The sequence below is a fragment of the Rhamphochromis longiceps genome, linkage group LG16, assembly GCF_057381845.1.
Source record: "Rhamphochromis longiceps isolate RC_006_pf linkage group LG16, R_longiceps_female_GT1.1, whole genome shotgun sequence".
Taxonomy (NCBI): Eukaryota; Metazoa; Chordata; class Actinopteri; order Cichliformes; family Cichlidae; genus Rhamphochromis; species Rhamphochromis longiceps.
In genome coordinates, this window is record NC_140572.1 from 12,988,148 (window position 1) to 13,007,794 (window position 19,647).

At 41.5% G+C, this 19,647-nt stretch overlaps 1 protein-coding gene and 1 long non-coding RNA gene across 2 annotated transcripts; one reads left to right on the forward strand and one right to left on the reverse strand.

The window, feature by feature from the left end:
* Positions 1–3,525: 3,525 nt before the first annotated feature.
* tnfsf11 (TNF superfamily member 11) lies at positions 3,526–12,383 on the forward strand. Its single transcript, XM_085385293.1, has 4 exons — positions 3,526–3,944; positions 6,403–6,438; positions 9,692–9,815; positions 10,567–12,383. The coding sequence occupies exons 1-4, from the start codon at positions 3,741–3,743 to the stop codon at positions 10,998–11,000; spliced, it is 798 nt and encodes a 265-aa protein (XP_085241419.1). The 5' UTR covers positions 3,526–3,740; the 3' UTR covers positions 11,001–12,383.
* An 834-nt stretch (positions 12,384–13,217) lies between these two features.
* On the reverse strand, positions 13,218–19,035 carry LOC146650738 (uncharacterized). Its single transcript, XR_014907902.1, has 3 exons — positions 18,483–19,035; positions 16,756–16,813; positions 13,218–14,389 (listed from the first exon to the last, which is right to left on the reverse strand). It is a non-coding gene; the product is annotated as an uncharacterized LOC146650738 (long non-coding RNA).
* Positions 19,036–19,647: the final 612 nt, after the last annotated feature.

The window sequence follows — 19,647 nt, forward strand, 5'->3', positions numbered from 1 at the left end:
ATTGTTGTAATTGACATTGCTGTGCTTGAGAGTCACCATCTATCGGAACCAAATTCCTTGTATGAGTTTGCGCACATACATGGCCACAACGTGATTCTGATTGTGATTCCAGTGGTGACATCCTACATGGCGCCACATTCATATGGATTTGCCTGGATCCCTTTCAGCAGAAGAAGGAGAAGCCACATTCATCTGTACTACAACCAGTTCTACTCACAGTAGCTTCAAGAAACCACCACTCCTATTGACACAGCTACTGACATCTACTGGTGGGATTTTACACACTGTAACTTCATATGGTAAAAGGGCTGATTCCTATGTAATGCTTTTATACCAGGAGCAATCAAAGTGCTTTATATAACATGACTCATTCACAATGATACTCACAAGCACTTTTTTCACTTAAGTGCTATCTATCATTTTTTTGTTATATTTCTAACATTCAGATACATTCATACTCTGATGGAGGCGTTGGAGAGCAAGTTGTCGTATCTTGTCCAAGGATATTTGGCATGCAGACTGGAACAGCCAGTCCACCAACCTTCTGATCAGTAGATGACCTGCTCGCTCTACCCCCTGAACTTCAGCCACCCACTCATGACTTGTGTTCTCCCAAGTCTAGGACTAGAGTGGAATCACTGACAAGAATTCACAACTATTTACATTGCCCAAACTATAGTATCAAAAGTACTTTCTGCATGTCTCCAAAATATAGGGTTAGTTTGGGACTAAGGCTTGGACAGTCACTGATTAAGAGTTAGACCACAGAGGGTTAAAAGAGAAATAGTTGATCTGCAGTTCCAGATGAAATGGAAAAAAATGTGAAAATGTTTTCTTACATGTTGTTTCATGTCTCCTCCATTGCAGTTTTTACACACAAGCCCAAATGGCATTGAAACCCGCGAATACACATACTCAAATTCTTGCTCCATTATGTTTCGGTCGATCTGGCATCAAGCTGATAAACTTATCTGATATCACTCTTGCATTGATGCCCCCATCCATCTAAGTGGCATCTTTTTGGCATGACATGGGATTGTTTTGCAATCAGATTAATGAAGTCTTTGAAGTTCTTCATGTTAAACCAATACTGAAACTGACAGAGCATCAGGAGGATGCTAAAGCTTGATTCCAGACACCATGGGATGCCCTGCTTGCCTGTGTTGACATATCAGCACTGTCTCGCGAAAATTTTTTGGAAGAACAGACCCAACTATACCTTAAACAGCAGCTTGAAATAACTAGATTATGCAGAAAAAATGCTTACATATGCACTAAAATAACACTTCAAACAATATTTATTACAGAGTAAGAAACACAGGGCTTGACCATAATGTAACACGTGGGAATGAGGCTGGGGAAGATGAAGCTACAGGAAGTATGAAGTCTCTAAAGACGTTAATAGTTTAAATCAGTGCACACTGGAAAATTACCAACCCTAGCTAATGTTGTCTAATGTTGTTTTGCTAAACAATAATGTGAATTTGCCTCTAACGTGTTTCAGTTTAACAAAACTGACAATTTAATAGCGTATTAAGGCATCTCTAAACAAAATTAATGAGAGGATCAACTGTTGTCGATCAACAATACAAAGTGACATGTCTTTATGGAAGAGAAAACAGCAGAATAACAGCTAATTTCCAATATTTTTTTAAGACAATGAATCAATATCACCCCTTGCTTCAGCTGCACAGAACACCCGGGCAGGAAAAAAAGCTCTTTTCCTTTTCCTATCAGGAAAACTGTGGAATCAAAGTCCTGTAAGGCCCGGGTTTGTCCAATCTGCACATACACATAATTCACCATGATGAAACTCCGATTAAAAAACACCAACTCATCAAATTACTACAGGGACAGAGACAACTTCCTAGTGTGATGTAATATGATGCATGTTCACAAAAAAAGCGTAAGAGCTCTGCTTCAAATTCACTTTTTCATCTAAATTTTAGCCTTTATGTTTCGCAAAACATGTCAAATCAAAAGTACATTTCCAAGAAATATTATGCATGACTCAAAAGAAAAAAAAAAAGACTTACAAGCTGCTCTTTACCATAACAAATATACTGAAAAAACACATCTGATTCACAATTCACAAGAAGTGAAGGGTTGCGTTTAGTGGGCTGATTTCACAAGTTTACTGTCGTGGTGCATTTCTGTGGTGCCAACCAGGAACTTACAAAAAAACAACAAAATTCCAATGCAGAGATGTGATAAATGCATGATTAAGAGTTTCTGTGCATTTTACACAAAGGAATGTCTTCAAATGTGACCTCTTTCCTGTGTTACAAGAAACAAAACCACATCACTTTATCAGTTATGCTGGCCCAGCCAGAGACCTCTGTGCACACAGACCCTAGGTTATTACATTAGACTAAAGCAGGACTAAAGCATATGGTTAAACACCACCAACAAGTGAGGGACCAAGAAAAAATCAGTTAGGTAACCATGGGAAATCAGAAACTGCTAATAGAAATAAAACACCAAACTGAATCTCTTTAAAAATATGCTGATAATTTAGAAAGTTCTAATTGTTTTAGCAGTGGTCAGACCCCCAGCCTCCATATACATGCGTCCGGGACATGGTTGCCCAATAGTAATGTGGCGGCAGCAATGAAGCACAGGATTCACAGAATGTTATACTTCATTCAGCCAGTAATCTGCACCACTGTTCATCAGAACTCCCTCTCTGAAAGACATGACGATGGCTGAACAGGACCAAAAAGCACCACTGAATCTGTTGAGCTAATGAGATCTGACACACAAAGACTCACTATCTTAAAGCAGAATGTGTCTTGTATATGTTTGACTTCACTGAGGTGCTGGAGCTTAGTTAACTGTTTAAGTTCAAGAACTTTTTGCCCCTCAGTCCGGACCCATTATGCAACTTCCATAAGTGGATGTGAGACATTGAAGCCTCCCTCTACTGGATAAGGAAACATCTTATATATCCAGTAGGTCAGATTAGACTCTGCATTAAAAGCTATTCTCGGGTTCTCCCTTTTATTCCGAAGGCGTCGGCACAGCAGGCAGCTTTGCCTGTTTTGTTTTGGACAGATTTTTATGCCGGTTGCATTTCCTGTCGCTACCCCCAGGGAACCTTTGGCTCCTCTTGAGATCAACCCAGAGAGCTTTCACTTTTTAGGTGACTGTGTAAACCAGTACACGTGGAAACATAGCGGTGTAAAAACGAGGAAGATCATATCTGAATACTTTTAAAATCACTAAGACAAGTTTTTTCTAAGCAAAGCAGCATTTTTTTTAGTATTTATGTCAAAAATTAATGAATGAATGAATGTATGGCTGAATATGTTTGTATTTTATTTGATCTTTTTCTCGGTTTTCTTTAAAAAACAAAACAGGAGTGCCCACTGATCACTGATGGGTTGGATTTTTTTCTTTTTTAAACCCATCCTCTTTGCATCCCTGCTGTGCGCCTAATTCATGTTCACGGGGTGTAGACGGGAAGGGGAGGATCACACATTAACGCGTCTCCACAAAGGGCCAGACATAAAGGGCTCGCTTTACCTGTCATGCGCTCAGGTCGATCCGGTTGACAGTCCTGCTCGAGTCTGTTTCTCTCCGGCTACCGGAGGATCCCTCTGATTGGCTGCAGACGCAAACGCGCTCTCTCAGCCCACCCACTGCTGATTATAGGGACTCTTGCAAACTCGGTTTCCTTCCTTGCATTGAGTCTGGGACCTGGCCCCGGGGCTGAACGGCACACACACAAAGCGCGCAGCATGGCAGCTACCCACAGCGAGTACAGAGGCTACCTGCGGAACACCGTCGACATCGAGGTGGGGCAGCAGCACCGCTTCCACCCGGTGCAGAGTTCGGAACCCACATACCGGCCGCTCCTATTCGGGACCCTCGCTGTTATGGGATTGCTTCAGGTGGCCTCCAGCGTGGCGATCTTATTACACCTGACAGGTTATCTCCAAGAGGTAAGAATCTCAGAGCAACAGCGTGGTGTGATCTACTGCATAGTTCGCTCCTATACTGCTTTCATTGTGTGTGTAGCTTCACTCAAACTTGGGGTTTGTGTGTAAATATTTACTTCTAAAAGACTGTCAACAATTGCTGGCCGTGAGCGAGGTAGGACCGGGTCCAGGGATGTTTGCGCAACTTTACAATACCTATAAAATGTCAGATAACCTTTCTAGCTCTACATGTAAAGCAACCTGTGAAGATAAAAAGAGAGAGAGAGAGGGGGGGGGGGAAGCAGCTTTCAGATCGAGCCACTTGTGCTGTTCTCCGCGCAAAGCTTTGGTGCACTTTGGTGTTCCTTTGAAGGTGCTGCGCCTCGGCGGCACGCAGTTAAACTGCTGCCTCGCTGCAGAAACACCCTGACTCGCTGATAGCATCTCACGAACCCCCCTTAAAGATTTTTTTTTTCCTTTCCACGAAGATTACCTGTTTTTGAGACGATAACATCTCAGCAACTGAGGCTCGGCTGCGAATCCAAATGTCAGTCTCCATGATGTCTTGTTTGCAAAATACAGATGTTTTCACTTGAGGCTGCCGCTGAAGTTCTTCGTGCAGCGTGTTTACATGCCGTCCGCGAGCTGTATTTGTAATCTGTGTGTGACATTAGCTGTAAACGTTTGAGGATAAGCAGAAACGCAGTGGAGGCAGGGGAGTATGGCAAAGTTCAAGCAGGACCCTGTGGATGTTCCGACGTGCTGCCATGTGTGACAGCGCAGTGACATATGATCTGGGATCGCTCATATTCCTTGAAGACGCGTGTGTGGCATCTTGTAGGTTGCGTGTCTGCGATGATGTGAAATAATAATAATAATAATAGTATTAATAATTGTTTTTTTCTACTTGATGGCGGTTTTAGAGTTGAATAATCGTCGTGTTTGAACAAGCCGAGAGGGCAGACCGCATCTCTGCTCTGTCAGGATGCACTAAGTTCACCTGGCGAGCATCTCTCTTCCTCCTTTCTCCCTTTTCCCATCTCTTCCACCTGTTTATGTGTGAATTTCGGGGGCGTTTTACAGGGCTCATAAAATCGTAATCCTATAAAAGTAATGGTACAAAAATTATGGCAGGTACTAATTATGCAATATCATACAGTTCATCAAAGTCTATATAATCTTAATGCTGCAGCTGGAAATGATTTAAAATACTCGCACTGTTGGATAGCTTTAGCTCTAACAACACAGCTACATATATTTGTACATTTATTGGAGAAATTGTATAAGATAATAATTCAGTTCAGTTTTAATTATATAGCGTGGAATTACAACAGTCGCCTTAAGGCACTTTATATTCTAAGGTAAAAACCCTAAAGTAATACAGAGAAAATCCTAACAATCAGATGATCCCCTATGAGCAAGCACTGGAGGACAGTGGGAAGGAAAAACTCCCTTTTAACAGGAAGAAACATCCTGCTGAACCAGGATCAGGGAGGGGCGGCTATCTGCCAAGACCGGTTACAAGTGAGATGAGGAAAGTATAAGTAATAAGTAACTAAAGTTTTAAAATAAACAAGGTGGTACCTCAGGGATACAGTGGAGTATAAAGTAGCATAGCATGAAAATACTGAAAGTGGTAGTTTGAGAGCCAATCATATTTCCAGAGGGGGCCAGTGCCACCCTATGCCTCCATTCTCTAGAGACACCCCTGATTATTATTTTTTGGCTTGTCAATAAAGGAACACTAAAGAAAGGCAGGGTTTTTATTATACAGATATGGATTTAATTCCATAGCCGTACAATAAAAGTGTGTGGAATTGTCTGAGAAGATGACAAGAGGGGAAGGCTGTCTTAAGTACCCAGCAGCACAAGAGGCCCTGTGGTTGGTCAGGGCTTTTTTCCGATGACAGATGCATATAGCAGCAGTCTGTGTGAGTCATCAGTATGGTGCTGGGCCATCATCTGACCACAACACCTGTAAAACTTCCTGGAGATGGTGAGGAGACCTGGGATCGGCACAGTGTCATGCAGAGATAGGAATGTGCTGAAGAGACTATTTTTAATTTAAAACAGCTGATTGGAATGTGAAGGTTAAAGTGTGTTTGCGTGCATGGGAGACTATTGGTTGTTATTACACACAGATAACAGAACAGCAGCAACTGAGAGCCAAAGCTCAAGTTACAAAACAGACTTTTTTTTCCCCTCCTGTTGCGGTGGAATGCAGAATGACATGCGGAAAATAGCCTCCCACTCTCTTGTACTCTCGCAGACACACACACACACACACACACACACTGATGTGTACTGTATGCGTGAGTCTTAATCTCATCTTACAGGACAGCCTGTAGAGCCTGAGATATTTCTCCTATCTTGACCTGTCAGAGAACCATTCTTGAGATAGATTCGGCTCATTAAATATGATGTTATCACTGCATTAAAAACAAAACAAAATCTCTATAACCGTTTTTGTTTCTTTCTTCAGGTAGATTTGTCCACAACTCCACATCGGCCCATGGAGGTGAGTCTGACCCCTGGGTGACCCCAGGCAACATGCCCTCTGACACATTCCACTCAGATATTGTGCATTTTCACACGTCCCTCCTGCTGCAACATTATACACATGCTACACGCACACATGCACTTAGTTAATCAGACTTGATCATCTGTAGATTTTGATTTCCTCCAATCAACTCTGAAATTGTCATTAAAGTAAAGCTTAAGAAAGAAGTAGTTACACTGCTGCTAATTAGAGATAATGCCACAGAGGCTAAAAGTAATCTGCTTTAAGAATACGCCAACGCTTGCAAGGTATTTCCTTTTGTCACTGCAAAGGGGGAAGTACATGTTTTTTGTTTTTTTTTTAACAGAGAAGAGCCTAAAGCACTTGGAAAACAGGATAATCATGTGCAATTTCTGCAGTGACAGGAGTTATGATTTTCCCATGGGTATGTTTTTCAGTGCACACCACAGCTTCTGTAAAGCAAGCACAAAAACCCTAGGTGGTCACACAGGCTGGAGAGAGGTCAGACCACAGCAGGAAAAACACCTCTCTGCCTTTGATATAGCATTGAATAGCTTCTTGGGGTTTTTTCCCCCCACAAGTTTGATTAATCTTCGATGTAGAATGTAGTTTACAGCATTGGCCATTACTGAGTCACCCATTGGCGTCAGTGGTCGCAGAGTGTTTGTTCGATGATCGGGAGAAGCACGAGGGAGTTGTAAAATGGAAATTCTTAATCGCTGAAGTCATATTTTCTAATCCCTCTATAGAAGTTGCCGCCCATTTTTTTTTAAAGTAGAGCAATAGCAAAAAAACAGTCCAGGAAGTAAAATAACACTGGGTTCCCATAATGTTTTAATTTCCTTTGAAATTATGTATTTGTGTTTGATATCCCTGGTGGAGTGCTTGCACAAACCACCCAGCCTGTCTTGTACTGAGGAGTTCATTGTGTCAGCCCTGCGGCTGTTTCCCATGTAGCACAGGAAGACATGCTGGGAGTTTTTATGAGGTGTCAGGATGACAGGTCCTCATGGCCAGTGCTGTGTTGTGTCGGGGTCAGCACCGAGACTGTTGGTGATCCCTGCAGACTATAGAAGAGAGTTGGTGCTCTCAGACCTCATATGTACAGCTATCGGCTCATTTTTGATGTGAGACAGGATGTTCAGGCTTGGCCTGCACTGGGGCTGGGCCTGTGGTCAGTAAGATCTGGGGAGTGGTGAGAACACAGTGCCATGAATCAGACATAGCTCATGATCTGAATGTTTAGAGATCTGTTTTAGGAGTCAGATGCAGTACGAAACACAAAGAGACAATCTGCTTTGGTGGCCAAGTTCTGAGTGAGAGGACTTTTGTTCTAGTGTAGCATCACAGAAACCACTCATCAACATAATAGACATGGGGAAGGATGGATGCGGTGTGTTGTTAAAAGGCTGAACTGAAGCCTGCATTCACTGTGGTGTTGCAGGACCAAGCATGTGCAATCCAGTCAGCCTTAGCTGCATGAATATTTTCTAAGCACGTCTTCATCGTGTAGCAGCTTAGCCTGGTGCAGAGTGGCTGCCATCCTGCACACTTTACTTCTAGGTCCCTGTGTCGCTCAGGTAGCTGCCAAGCTGCTGTTAACTTTGTTTAAATAATCTCTTCACTATGGTTAAAGAGGCATGACTTGGTCTCACCACAAATCAAGATAGATCCCACAATGTAGGGCCAACTGGGAGAGCATTCACAATTGCTTTGTAGCCTTGGCAAGGCCTTGTTTACCCCTGTCTCATTCCAGGGCGCTGCACTATAAACATGTTTGTGCAGCAAATTGTTTTTGGGGGACAGAGACTGCTAATCTTAGCTTGAGATCTGTGCAAATTTGTCTAGACTTAGGCTGTGAATAAATACTTAAGAGCAATATTAGAGCGTTAAAGGTGTGACGTTGCCAGACTGGCTTTGTACTGGAGTTTATTTGGAATGTGCAACTGTGCTCATGTGTGGTTTCACAACTGGTATGTTTAAAACTTTCAACACTCTCCTTTTCATTAGATTTTTTTTTTTTTTTAAATCTTGGCTCAGAGTTGAGGTGAGATAATCCTGCCATTATACCTGCATTCTTCCAATCAGAGGAAACTGCTTAAAAAGTTTAATAATCTTCACCCCAGTGTTTTGCGGCAAAGCCCTATCTGTTACACAGAGCATGTGAATAAATACTCAATTTAAAAACAAGTGATAGTGGCATAACACTACACACTAACACTATATATATCTATGTCTATCTATTTATCTATATATATATATATTCCACCTTATCCCTGGGATGTCTTGAGTAAGAGCAGTCAGAAAACAACACTCACACCTGATATTTTAATTTCATGCCAGATGTGTAGGAGAGTTGGCAGCTCCTTTGCAACTGTTTACTTGCTTGGAAACCATGTTTTCCTTGACTGTATATGCTCTGTCTTGCCTGAGGACAGCCCGGTTCAGACAGTGGATGGCGGCGTCATCGCGGCCTTGAATAGAATCAGCAGTCAGTGACTGAATTCAGTCCAGACACTATTGCTGCCAAATCCCTGAGAAGAACAATCTTTCTGAAAGTTTACACTCACCAGGAGGTCACACACATCTTCAAGTATACACACATGCTCAGCTCCATGGAAAGAAGCAGTTATTCAAACAGACAGCAGAATAAAGCTGTGGGTAAAAAAATGTCAAAATCTTTTTAAAAACATTACAGCTTTATAGTGGGCCTATAATCGGATCTTTATTTTATGTCATATATATATGTATATATATATACTGTGTACTGTTCCAGTGGTCAATGTTTATAGTAAACTTGGCTAAAGTTTCATATAGTGAGGTCATTGTATGTACAAATAGTCTCTCTTAGCCAAAAGTTCAGGCTCCAGACTGCTCTGTTTCAGTCATCTTTTTCTACTCTTAGCTTTGTATGATGTCATCAAGAGTGGATGCACTTAATACGGTCATCACAAGCACTCATCCTCACCCACCTTTAACTTTCTGTTTACTAGAGGCAGCCAATCACAAGAAACCTTGCTCAGCTCACATGGCTCGCTTTCAGACCGAAGATTGACTGAGAGGCTGTATACTGATAGCATCATGTAATAGGCCCTGCTTAGTTCTAACCATGCTGGTGCAAGTTAATTGTGACTGATTATATGAGAGGTCGCTAAGTTCAAAACCTCACGATGATAAGCTCAGGAACACTTTCATGTTTGATCTGTAAATCTGTCAGTTTGTTATGTCAGCTTTTCCACTTTTTCTGCAGGAGGTGCAGACAGAGCCAATGCTGAATGCACTGAAAGATCCAAAGAAAAAAGGACGATGCAAGAATAAAGATGGCATGGCTTCAGCCCATCTACCAATCAGAACGGATCAGGATTTCTCAAAGAGTGAGTCTTAATCGAAATGTCTTTTTTTTTTTTTTTTTTTACAGTTTCACATTTATAATAAATAAAATGTAAACGAAATATGTTATTTGCCCCATATGGGTTGATATAACTATTATATATAATATATGATTCATATTGTATGCATCATCCAGTTTAAAAAAAAATCGCCAAATGAAATGATTTGTTTTTAAACACTAACCAAAGTGCTCAACAAATGAAACATTAGCTTGCTACTATATGGCATATACTTGTCCTCTGCCTCATCAGAGGCTTCTCAAATAACTCTCTGAAGCCGTTACCAAGATGCCCCATGAGTGGCGAGACTTGCTCATACTTTTCCATTATGTTTTACTTTCTACTCATTGTAAACTGTGTAAATCTTAGTTGTACAAAAATAGCTACAGCTATGGTTGAATTCATAACTTTTTACCCTTGTTCAGTAGTACAGCATTAAACGTCCTTTAGAAATTACTTTGCATTGGGATACAAAGATGACTTCCTGTTTTAAGTGTTGAGTCTCTTGATGGTGCTATAATGTTAATGCTTAACAGAGTTGCAACGAATATAAGTTTTACAATAGAGAGGTTAAGTTTTAATGTTGTGACCTGATTTACTGAACCTTTAGTTTGAAACTAGGTTAGTTAAACTAGATTACTGCAAATATAGAAAGGATGTTCTTGATAAACAACAAAAGTTCTCTAAAGGTGAAGTAATTCATCCAGTTTTTCTGTTGTTCTTTGTCATCACACAGAGAGTGAGCTGGCGGCCATCACCATTGAATGGGATGATACACATGCGCACCTCCATAACATGGGTTACCACAAGGGGAAACTGCTGGTGAGGGAAGCCGGTTCCTACTACGTTTACGCCAAAACTTGCTTTCGCTATTACAATTTCAAAGGGCCAATTTCAGACGACAATCCCCCAGTGGATGTTAAAAACACCCAGCTCTTCCAGTACTTGTGCCATGAGAGCATCAAACACAACAGCAAGGCTGTGGTATTAAGCAAGATGGGCAGCACTATGCGGTGGAACGGCACAACCTATAATATGTACTGTGCCCAGCAGGGACGAGGGGTCCAGCTGGATGTCGGAGATGCCTTGTTTGTCAATGTGTCCAACGCCTTCATGCTGGACCTGGCAGGAGAAGCGACGTATTTTGGGGCCATAAAGTGGGGTATCTGAAACTTAAATACATGGGGAGCGGACATGCTACTGAACATTTGATATGCCAAAGAACCACTGTTAGTGATGTTAATTTGTCAAAAGAGTTTTTTTTTTGTTTTTGTTTTTTTAAAATTGTTTTGTTTTTTGTGTCACATTGTTTTGCATCAGATAGCCTTTTTAGACTCTTATTATGAGGAAAAACTTATGCAAAAGGTAAACACCTTTCAAAAAACAAACTTGTCTTTCCACTTTCTGTTTTTCCTTTCCCAAAAAGCAGAACTAGCACTCTCTACTTCACCCAAAATAGCACTTGAGTTTTATTGGACTTTTTTGTGGTTTGTGTTGGGGAATTTAAATACATTCAGTTTAGATTACAACATTTAGACTTAAGGATTGACATGTGTTTATGCACTAATTAAACGATTCACAAGGGAGCAACTAAGGAAGTAAGTTTGTTGGGAGGAGGTGCAGCAAGAAAGGATTTATCAGTCCTGATTGTTGGAGAAAAATGTCCAAAGAGAGAATTGGAGTTGATAGAGCATCTGCTTGTACTTAGCAGATTATCATAGGATAAAAATAAGGCCTTGGTATAAGTGTTTTCTTGAAAGTCTTTGGAAGTCAGATCAAGGCAGGCAGTGAAGCATCCTTGCAGTTTAGCATCTTTAGCGGATAGTGACAGTAATAGGTAATTTCACCCAAAAATTAAAATTAAAATTTAGGTTTAGTATGAGTTTGACTTGGGGCCATGGGGTTGTTGCTCCAAAAACATTTATTATCCATCTTTCCGCCCCAAGTGGTCATTTGAAGGTTACAACATGACAATGTCATAAATGACATGTTTGTTTCATTTATGACGATCAGCAAGTGAAGCAGATAGCAGGACTGTCTGACCATGAATGACAGGAATAGACTCCTGTCTCTTCTTTCACTAGACGGACCAAGTTGAGTTTGGTTCATCTTTAACTTAACTTTTTTTTTTTTTTTGTTTGTTTTTCATTTGGCTCTTAGTGAGGTAAATGGGAATATGCACTAAATATTTATTTATTAGCTAGAAAAGTACAGAGACGGGCCACTGTTAAAGTGACCTTTCGGCTGTAAAATCATTTATATTTTATGTCTGTATGACATTCATTAAGCAGCACTTAGAGGAAATAGTAGGCACGCTTTTTGTTATTAAAACACAGGGGCTTCCTTTTAAATTCTATATTTATGTATCTCGATTTTTGACAATTCTGTGTGTACTTGCCTAGCCAAAAGCAATATGGTTATATTGTTTCTTCTACAAGATTGTAGCACACCTGTAAGACCTTCATCTGTTTTCATCTGCTAGATTTTTCTATTCAGTGTTCTTTTTATTTATGTTTGTGTATGTTTTAATAAAAAAAACCTACTTTTTTACAATTGTTTCAAGTGTATTGGAAAAGACCCGATCCAGGCTGTTGTTTGGTGTGGCTGAACTTCACAGGATTAGCTGCCTCAAGCTGTAAGGTGATGAACAGGCCACCCTGACTGTGATATGATTGCAATGTGAAATTTGATCATCTCCAAAATCTTTGGAAAATTCAACACCGCTGTTGCCAAAGAATGATGTCACGTTGTTCCTTTACCTCTGCACACCCGGTCACAGTGGCCCACTAGAAACCGCCCACTACTGCTAACTCACAGCAGATATTTGGAGACCCGGCTCGAAACGACCTGCAAAATAAACAAGAAACAGCCTGTATGTAATATGTAGGAGTCGTTTTGATCATCGTTGTAATGGGTCTCCCATGAAGCCCTGCGGCACGCAAGAGAAAGAGAAACTCTTAATGTTAGACCCAAAGCCAAACAATTCCTCTATTGTGTGATCTTGGGTGTTCACCAGCATATGGCCAGAGAATGACTGGGGTTCACACGTTTGTTCTGCATGCTGGGACCTCACACGACTCTCAGCTCATTGTTCAAACACTACTTACTGAGGGTCTGAAATGAAATCTGGGGGTGGAATAAAAATACTTGGCTGAGGTGGGTGAGGAGCTAATTAGTTTTTGAGTTTTGACTTGATTGGCATTGCCGTATTTCATTTCTGACTGCGGAAAGTATAATATAGAATTTCCCTTAATGAAAGTTCACAGAACAATAATACATCTTAAAGGCAAAAATGGGAATGCTATTTTTTTTAGAAAGCTGTTTTATACAAATAAACAATACTTGTACAAAGTTTTGCAACAACAAAGTAATTCAGCTGTGCTCAGATTTAACTGAAGCCATAAGTGTAAACAATGGACTTCCGCTGTGTGCCACCCTTTTGATGTGACTTGATTTCTCAATTCTTGGCTCTTAGCTAAAACCATTAAAATGTGTTGTGTCAGTAAACATTATGGATAGCCTGGCATTCACTGGACCCCCACCCTGAGCATGCATCCACGCACACATACACACACGTGCGCGCGCGCACACACACACACACACCCATATATGTACGCTGACAAAGAAGTCTCGCCTGCTGCGCTCAGAGGTTCATAAAATAGGTCATTTTTGGTACACGTGGAGAACTTATTTCATTACTCACATATTTTAAAACGCAAGGGGCCACAGCAACCAATATTAATGTCATATAGGTTTCAACGTACACTACAGGGCACAAGCTGCATCGCTTTCTTCTATTTTCCCTGGTGCCAGTCAGGGGTGTTTATAGAATTTTTTAAATGGGGAGGCACTGGGCCAAGAACCAGTCAGGATGAGGGCTGGGTGTTGAAAATGAATCAGATCACAAGGACTTTCATAGATGTGAGGCCTCCTGCCTCCATAAAGTCACATTAGGTTGCCATGTAGCAATATGGCAAAACTAGGTTCAACCACAGAGTAACAAAATACAAGGCTGTCCAGCTGTACATGAGTTTTATTGTACTGAGTGGTTGTTGGTAAACCCCCCCCCCCCCCACACACACACACACAAAAACAAAAAACTATGTCTTAGACATCACTGTGAGTCAAAGGGGGAGTCCATATTTCAACTTAACAGCTTAAGAAATGTATTTTCTAGCATCTTGCATTAGTTATATGAGCATGCAGACATAATGTTTTAGTATTTGTCATTATATAGTTACATTTACAATGATGCCCTGAAGATGACAATGCTGTTTTTCCCAGAAAGGGAATCCAGACCCCATGTGTTCCCATGTGAATAAAAGTTTGCGGAGGCTCTTGGGTTCAAATCAAATTTCAGACAGTGGTGGTGCCAGCCCAGACCCTAGCCACACCCCTGCTGCCAACAGGTTTTCACATATTCCATGACAGTGTGTCGCAGATGAGCTCCAGCAAACACAAAGTGGATTTTATTTCCATCTTCTGCCGTTTTACGATGCATCTCCATCAGACGTGATTTCAGAGTTATTATTTCCCCATGGTTCAGAGAAGAGGTGGAGCTGTTGATTCAGAAAAACAAAGTCATGTGCTGGAAAATATATCAGGGTGTTTTCCCCCAATAAGCAGCACCAGAGGCATCGGTACTGAAGTTAATGCCATTAGCTAAGTATGGCTGCCTAGTTTTATGAGGCTTTGTGGTTTGGAGGAAATGGAGCTCTGAGAAGTCCGTTTTTACCGAGCAGCTGCAGGGCTTTGTTCTGTGCAGGTCGCTTGGCTCTCTTACATGCACTGAACTATCCACGCACTTACACAATTGCACTATCAGTATACAAATTTGTGCCTACTACTGCCCTTCCTGCTTCATGCACGCACACACACACACACACACACACACACACACACACACACACACACACACACACACACACACACACACACACACTCACTCCTTTGCTGAGTCAGCACAGTCAGCTATTTTCACAAGCTGGGCCCTCGCCCTTTGTCTTCACCCCAATATAGCTCAGATGTTTCAGGCTTTTGATGTCTGATGTTTTTACCGCTTGGCTAATACTAACATTAGTGTTATTAAAACAATAACAGAGTGAGATTTACAGGCTATACTGCAGACGCATGGGCGTGAGATAGCTGGAAGGGTTATTACTGTAACCAGGCCTGTCATCTCCTGCTTAAGCTGTCGGCAAAGTATGTGTGTCTGTGTGTGCCAGACTGTCTATGTCTCTGTGTAGGTCAGCAGACCTTTGAGGGGTCTTCAATTAAAGGGAACCCCATAATAAATTAAAAAGTCAAAAGGTCTAAAGGGCATTGTAATGGGTCAGCTGGTCCAAGTAATAATGGATTGCATTTATATAGCGCTTTTCAAGGCACCCAAAGCGCTTTACAATTCCACTATTCATTCACACACTGGTGGAGGCAAGCTACAGTTGTAGCCACAGCTGCCCTGGGGCAGACTGACAGAAGCGAGGCTGCCATATCGCGCCATCGGCCCCTCTGGCCATCACCAGTAGGCGGTAGGGTAAAGTGTCTTGCCCAAGGACACAACGACCAGGACAGAGAGCCCGGGGATCGAACCGGCAACCTTCCTGTTACCTTCATAACCATTACAGATGAGCTTCCCAACCGACCGTGGCTCAGGGGGCGACTGTGATTGTGATCGGCATTGTACCGATTGCCCAAGTACAATGTCAGAACAAAGAGATGAAGTCCATGAGTCCTCTCTATCCTTCTTTCTTTTCTCCCCTGTACCAAATGCTAAATTTTGCAATTTTCTATGGAGACTCTCAAAGGTAATCCCACTTTGGCTATAACTGAGACTCCAGTGAGCTTGTTAATAATCGTTTTTGACAATTTTTCAGAACCATGGAGAGCAAATCTAAAATTTGAACCCCCAAAACGAATGCCTTATTAATGCCTTAGCAAGCTCAAAATAAGGGAAATGTGTTATACGGCTAAGGTCCTTCAAGAAGCAGGTCATGCAAGATGGGAGCCATTTTGGTTTCACTATTTGGCAGTCATTTTGAAGGTCCTAACTAAACGAAAGGGGAGAGAGCTTCCAACAGACCTATGGCGACATCAAAACTGCAAGTAAAGGATTACATGTTAAATTTAATCAAAAACCAAACTTAGAAAGATTTTTCCCCCCAAACACAAATTTAATACAATTCATACGTTTACTCTACATGTGCACAGATTCACAACATGATGACTTCAGTAATGGCTCAGTCCAGAGTGCCACGATGAGCAGTATCTCTGCTCTTCCCACTGGAGCATGGACAATTGCAATGCAGTCAGTATGTAAGCCAAGAAAAAGCACTAAAGCACTCTTGCATCTACACTGCAAAAATGAATGGAGAGACATGCATGGCACAACACTGCAGAAAATATACCAAACCTTTTCTGTGCGCTAATACAATGAAGCCAATGCCGAAGTGCAAAGTTAAACTGCAGTTTCTCAAAAGGCCACTTACGGCTGAGCCTCTTTTCTGCTATTTTTGCGCTCGTAATGCCTTTCAGAGCATTTTTAATGGACTATTTGACAAAGACCATGACTTACTGTGTGCTACAGACTGCCAAAGAATTTTGTGCTTCAGTTATGATGAGTTAAATTCTATTATCTAAATTGTTTAATGCCTAGCACTCGCTAGCACTACATGACAACTTAGTGCACCTTCTCAACCATACAGTGTATGTGTCACATTGGATTAGGCAGGATTCAGAGCTATGCAATCAAAGGGGCATTTATTTACAACACCACGTGAGTTATGTATATATATATATACAGTGATCAAGGGATGAGGGCTCCAGGGGTTCCAAAAAAGGGGTCCAGGGCAGGGGATAACAGGCTCACACTCCTCTTTGTACCAGAGTGACACAAACACACTCAATCCGATCCCATGCAGTGACTCACTCTCACTCACGCTCATCCAGGTCAGGTCCAAGGGAAACAGGCAAGGACCCAGGTAGATCTGTACAGGGAGATGGAGACAGCTGTTAGGAGAGAAACAGGAAACACAAAGAAATTTGCTACACTAACAGAGGTAAGTATAACAATCCAGCGAGGAACAGTCCTCCACCAGGGTCCTAAGTACTGGCTGGAACAATCAGAGGAGATTAGCAGCAGGTGAGAGTAGCGTGGATGTGGAGATCAGTCGGAGACCAGCTGCCACCTTGGTGCGAGGAGTGAAGACAGCACATCGGGGCAAAAATGGAGGACCATGACAATATGGTCCCAACTAAGCGTAAAAGATATTATTTGCACCCAAAGAAGAGCTTTGCAATGTCCTTTAAGAAGCCTGGAGAACTATTCATGAAGACTGCTTAAATAAATTACAAGTGAGCTTGTCTGAGAGAGTTTAGGCGTTTAGGCTGTGTCAAGGAATAAAGGTGCGTGTTTTTGACTTACATACTGTATTCCCATGAATGATTTACATTTTTCTAAAAGTCACTGAGACCATTTCCAACGATTCTAGAAGGAAAAGGATTGAGGGGCAGCTCAAACTTTTGCACAATACTGTTTGTGCCCAGAAATATCTAGCAACATGTTGACTGAAAGGTGCAAGTTACTACTACTTAGGTCCTCCTTAGCAAGGAACTCAACTTCCAGCTGACAAGTAGACCAGACTGTGGTTATACTGGGCAGCTTCCAGGTGTCAGAGAGTGTGTAACTGTGCCCAGAATATGCACATCTGTGGCCGCAGGGGTCAGTCAAAATAATGAGTTTCCATATGAGCCGTAGTTTGAAACTAACATTAATCAACTCCAAGCACTGAAAAAGGCCTATTATTATATTGCTTGTCATAAACAAACTCATCATTGTGTTAAGAAATACCCAGTACTGAGTTCAATTTACTGCTGGCACAGTAGAAAAGCCACCAAGCAAACTGAGTCTGAAAAGCCTTGAGCCAGCAGCTGACCATTGGTGGTGAAACCAAAACAAATATGTCTCAATCCGAGCTCTGATTTATGGAAGCTTTTGGGAAAATTTGAAGTACTTCCATACTAACCATTCCATTGTTAAAATGAACTAATAAAATACACCAAAACATTACTATTGTAAGCAGATTAAGAAGAATTACAGTTTTTTTTAAATTGGTTTGGTACTATTTTCACAACTAAAGTGTGCATTTTCAAATCTCTCAGTACAAAACTCACATTTGATCACATTTGTATATATATATATATATATACACATATATATATACATATATATACATATACACAGTGTTGGGAAGGTTACTTTTAAAATGTATTCCGTTACAGAATACAGAATACATGCCCCAAAATGTATTCTGTAACGTATTCCGTTACGTTACTCAATGAGAGTAACGTAATCTGAATACTTTGAATTACTTAATATATTATCGTGCTTTTTACAACAACGTGAATGTACTATTGCTGTGTGATTTATTACTATTACTGAAGGTCCGCGACTCCGAACTGTAGTAAAGGGACCTCTGACTAATACGGCGGGGTCCCTGTCGGCTCGTAGCCGAAAAATAGCTTTACTTTGTTGTGTGGGTCAATTTTTCTTGCGAGAGACAGAGAGAGGCGTTGAAAGACTGCTCCAACGGAACTTATTGTTTTCGGAGGAAAACACGAACACGGTGTACAGTCGAGTCTTAATAGCTTACTTACAACTGGGCTCGTCAGGCACTCTTCTTGGCTGTAGTGGTTATTATTATATTTACATGTTTCCAGCTCCCGTTTTTCCTCGACGACAACTCGTACCTTTCCACTCGCCTTTTTCTCCCTCCTCGCGCTCACAGACATATAACGTGTATGGCAGTGCATTCTCCCTGCAACACGGACTATACTGCCCATGATGCTACATTCTTTAGAGCTATGCTTGTAGCATTCTGCCTGTTAGCTTAGCACAACAACAACAACGAAAAGGCGCTCTCTCACCCAGGAAACACACAGTCGCAGAAAGAGAGAGAGAGCGTCGCCCTGTAACCATGGCAACCGTAACGCTGCCGCCTGGAACGAAAGAACGTAGCTGTCAAACAAAACCCAAACAGTCCTGACCCGCGACAAAATGAAACAGGAAAGTACCGCAGTGTAATCCATTTATTTCAACAAAGTAACTGTATTCTGAATACCACCTTTTTAAACGGTAACTGTAACGGAATACAGTTACTCATATTTTGTATTCTAAATACGTAACGGCGGTACATGTATTCCGTTACTCCCCAACACTGCATATACATATATATATATACATATACACATATACACATACAGTGGGGCAAAAAAGTATTTAGTCAGCCACCGATTGTGCAAGTTCCCCCACTTAAAATGATGACAGAGGTCAGTAATTTGCACCAGAGGTACACTTCAACTGTGAGAGACAGAATGTGAAAAAAAAATCCATGAATTCACATGGTAGGATTTGTAAAGAATTTATTCGTAAATTAGGGTGGAAAATAAGTATTTGGTCACCTCAAACAAGGAAAATCTCTGGCTCTCACAGACCTGTAACGTCTTCTGTAAGAAGCTTTTCTGTCCCCCACTCGTTACCTGTATGAATGGCACCTGTTTGAACTCATCATCTGTATAAAAGACACCTGTCCACAGCCTCAAACAGTCAGACTCCAAACTCCGCCATGGCCAAGACCAAAGAGCTTTCAAAGGACACCAGGAAAAGTATTGTAGACCTGCACCAGACTGGGAAGAGTGAATCTACAATAGGCAAGCAGCTTGGTGTGAAAAAATCAACTGTGGGAGTAATCATCAGAAAATGGAAGACATACAAGACCACTGATAATCTCCCTCGATCTGGGGCTCCACGCAAGATCTCATC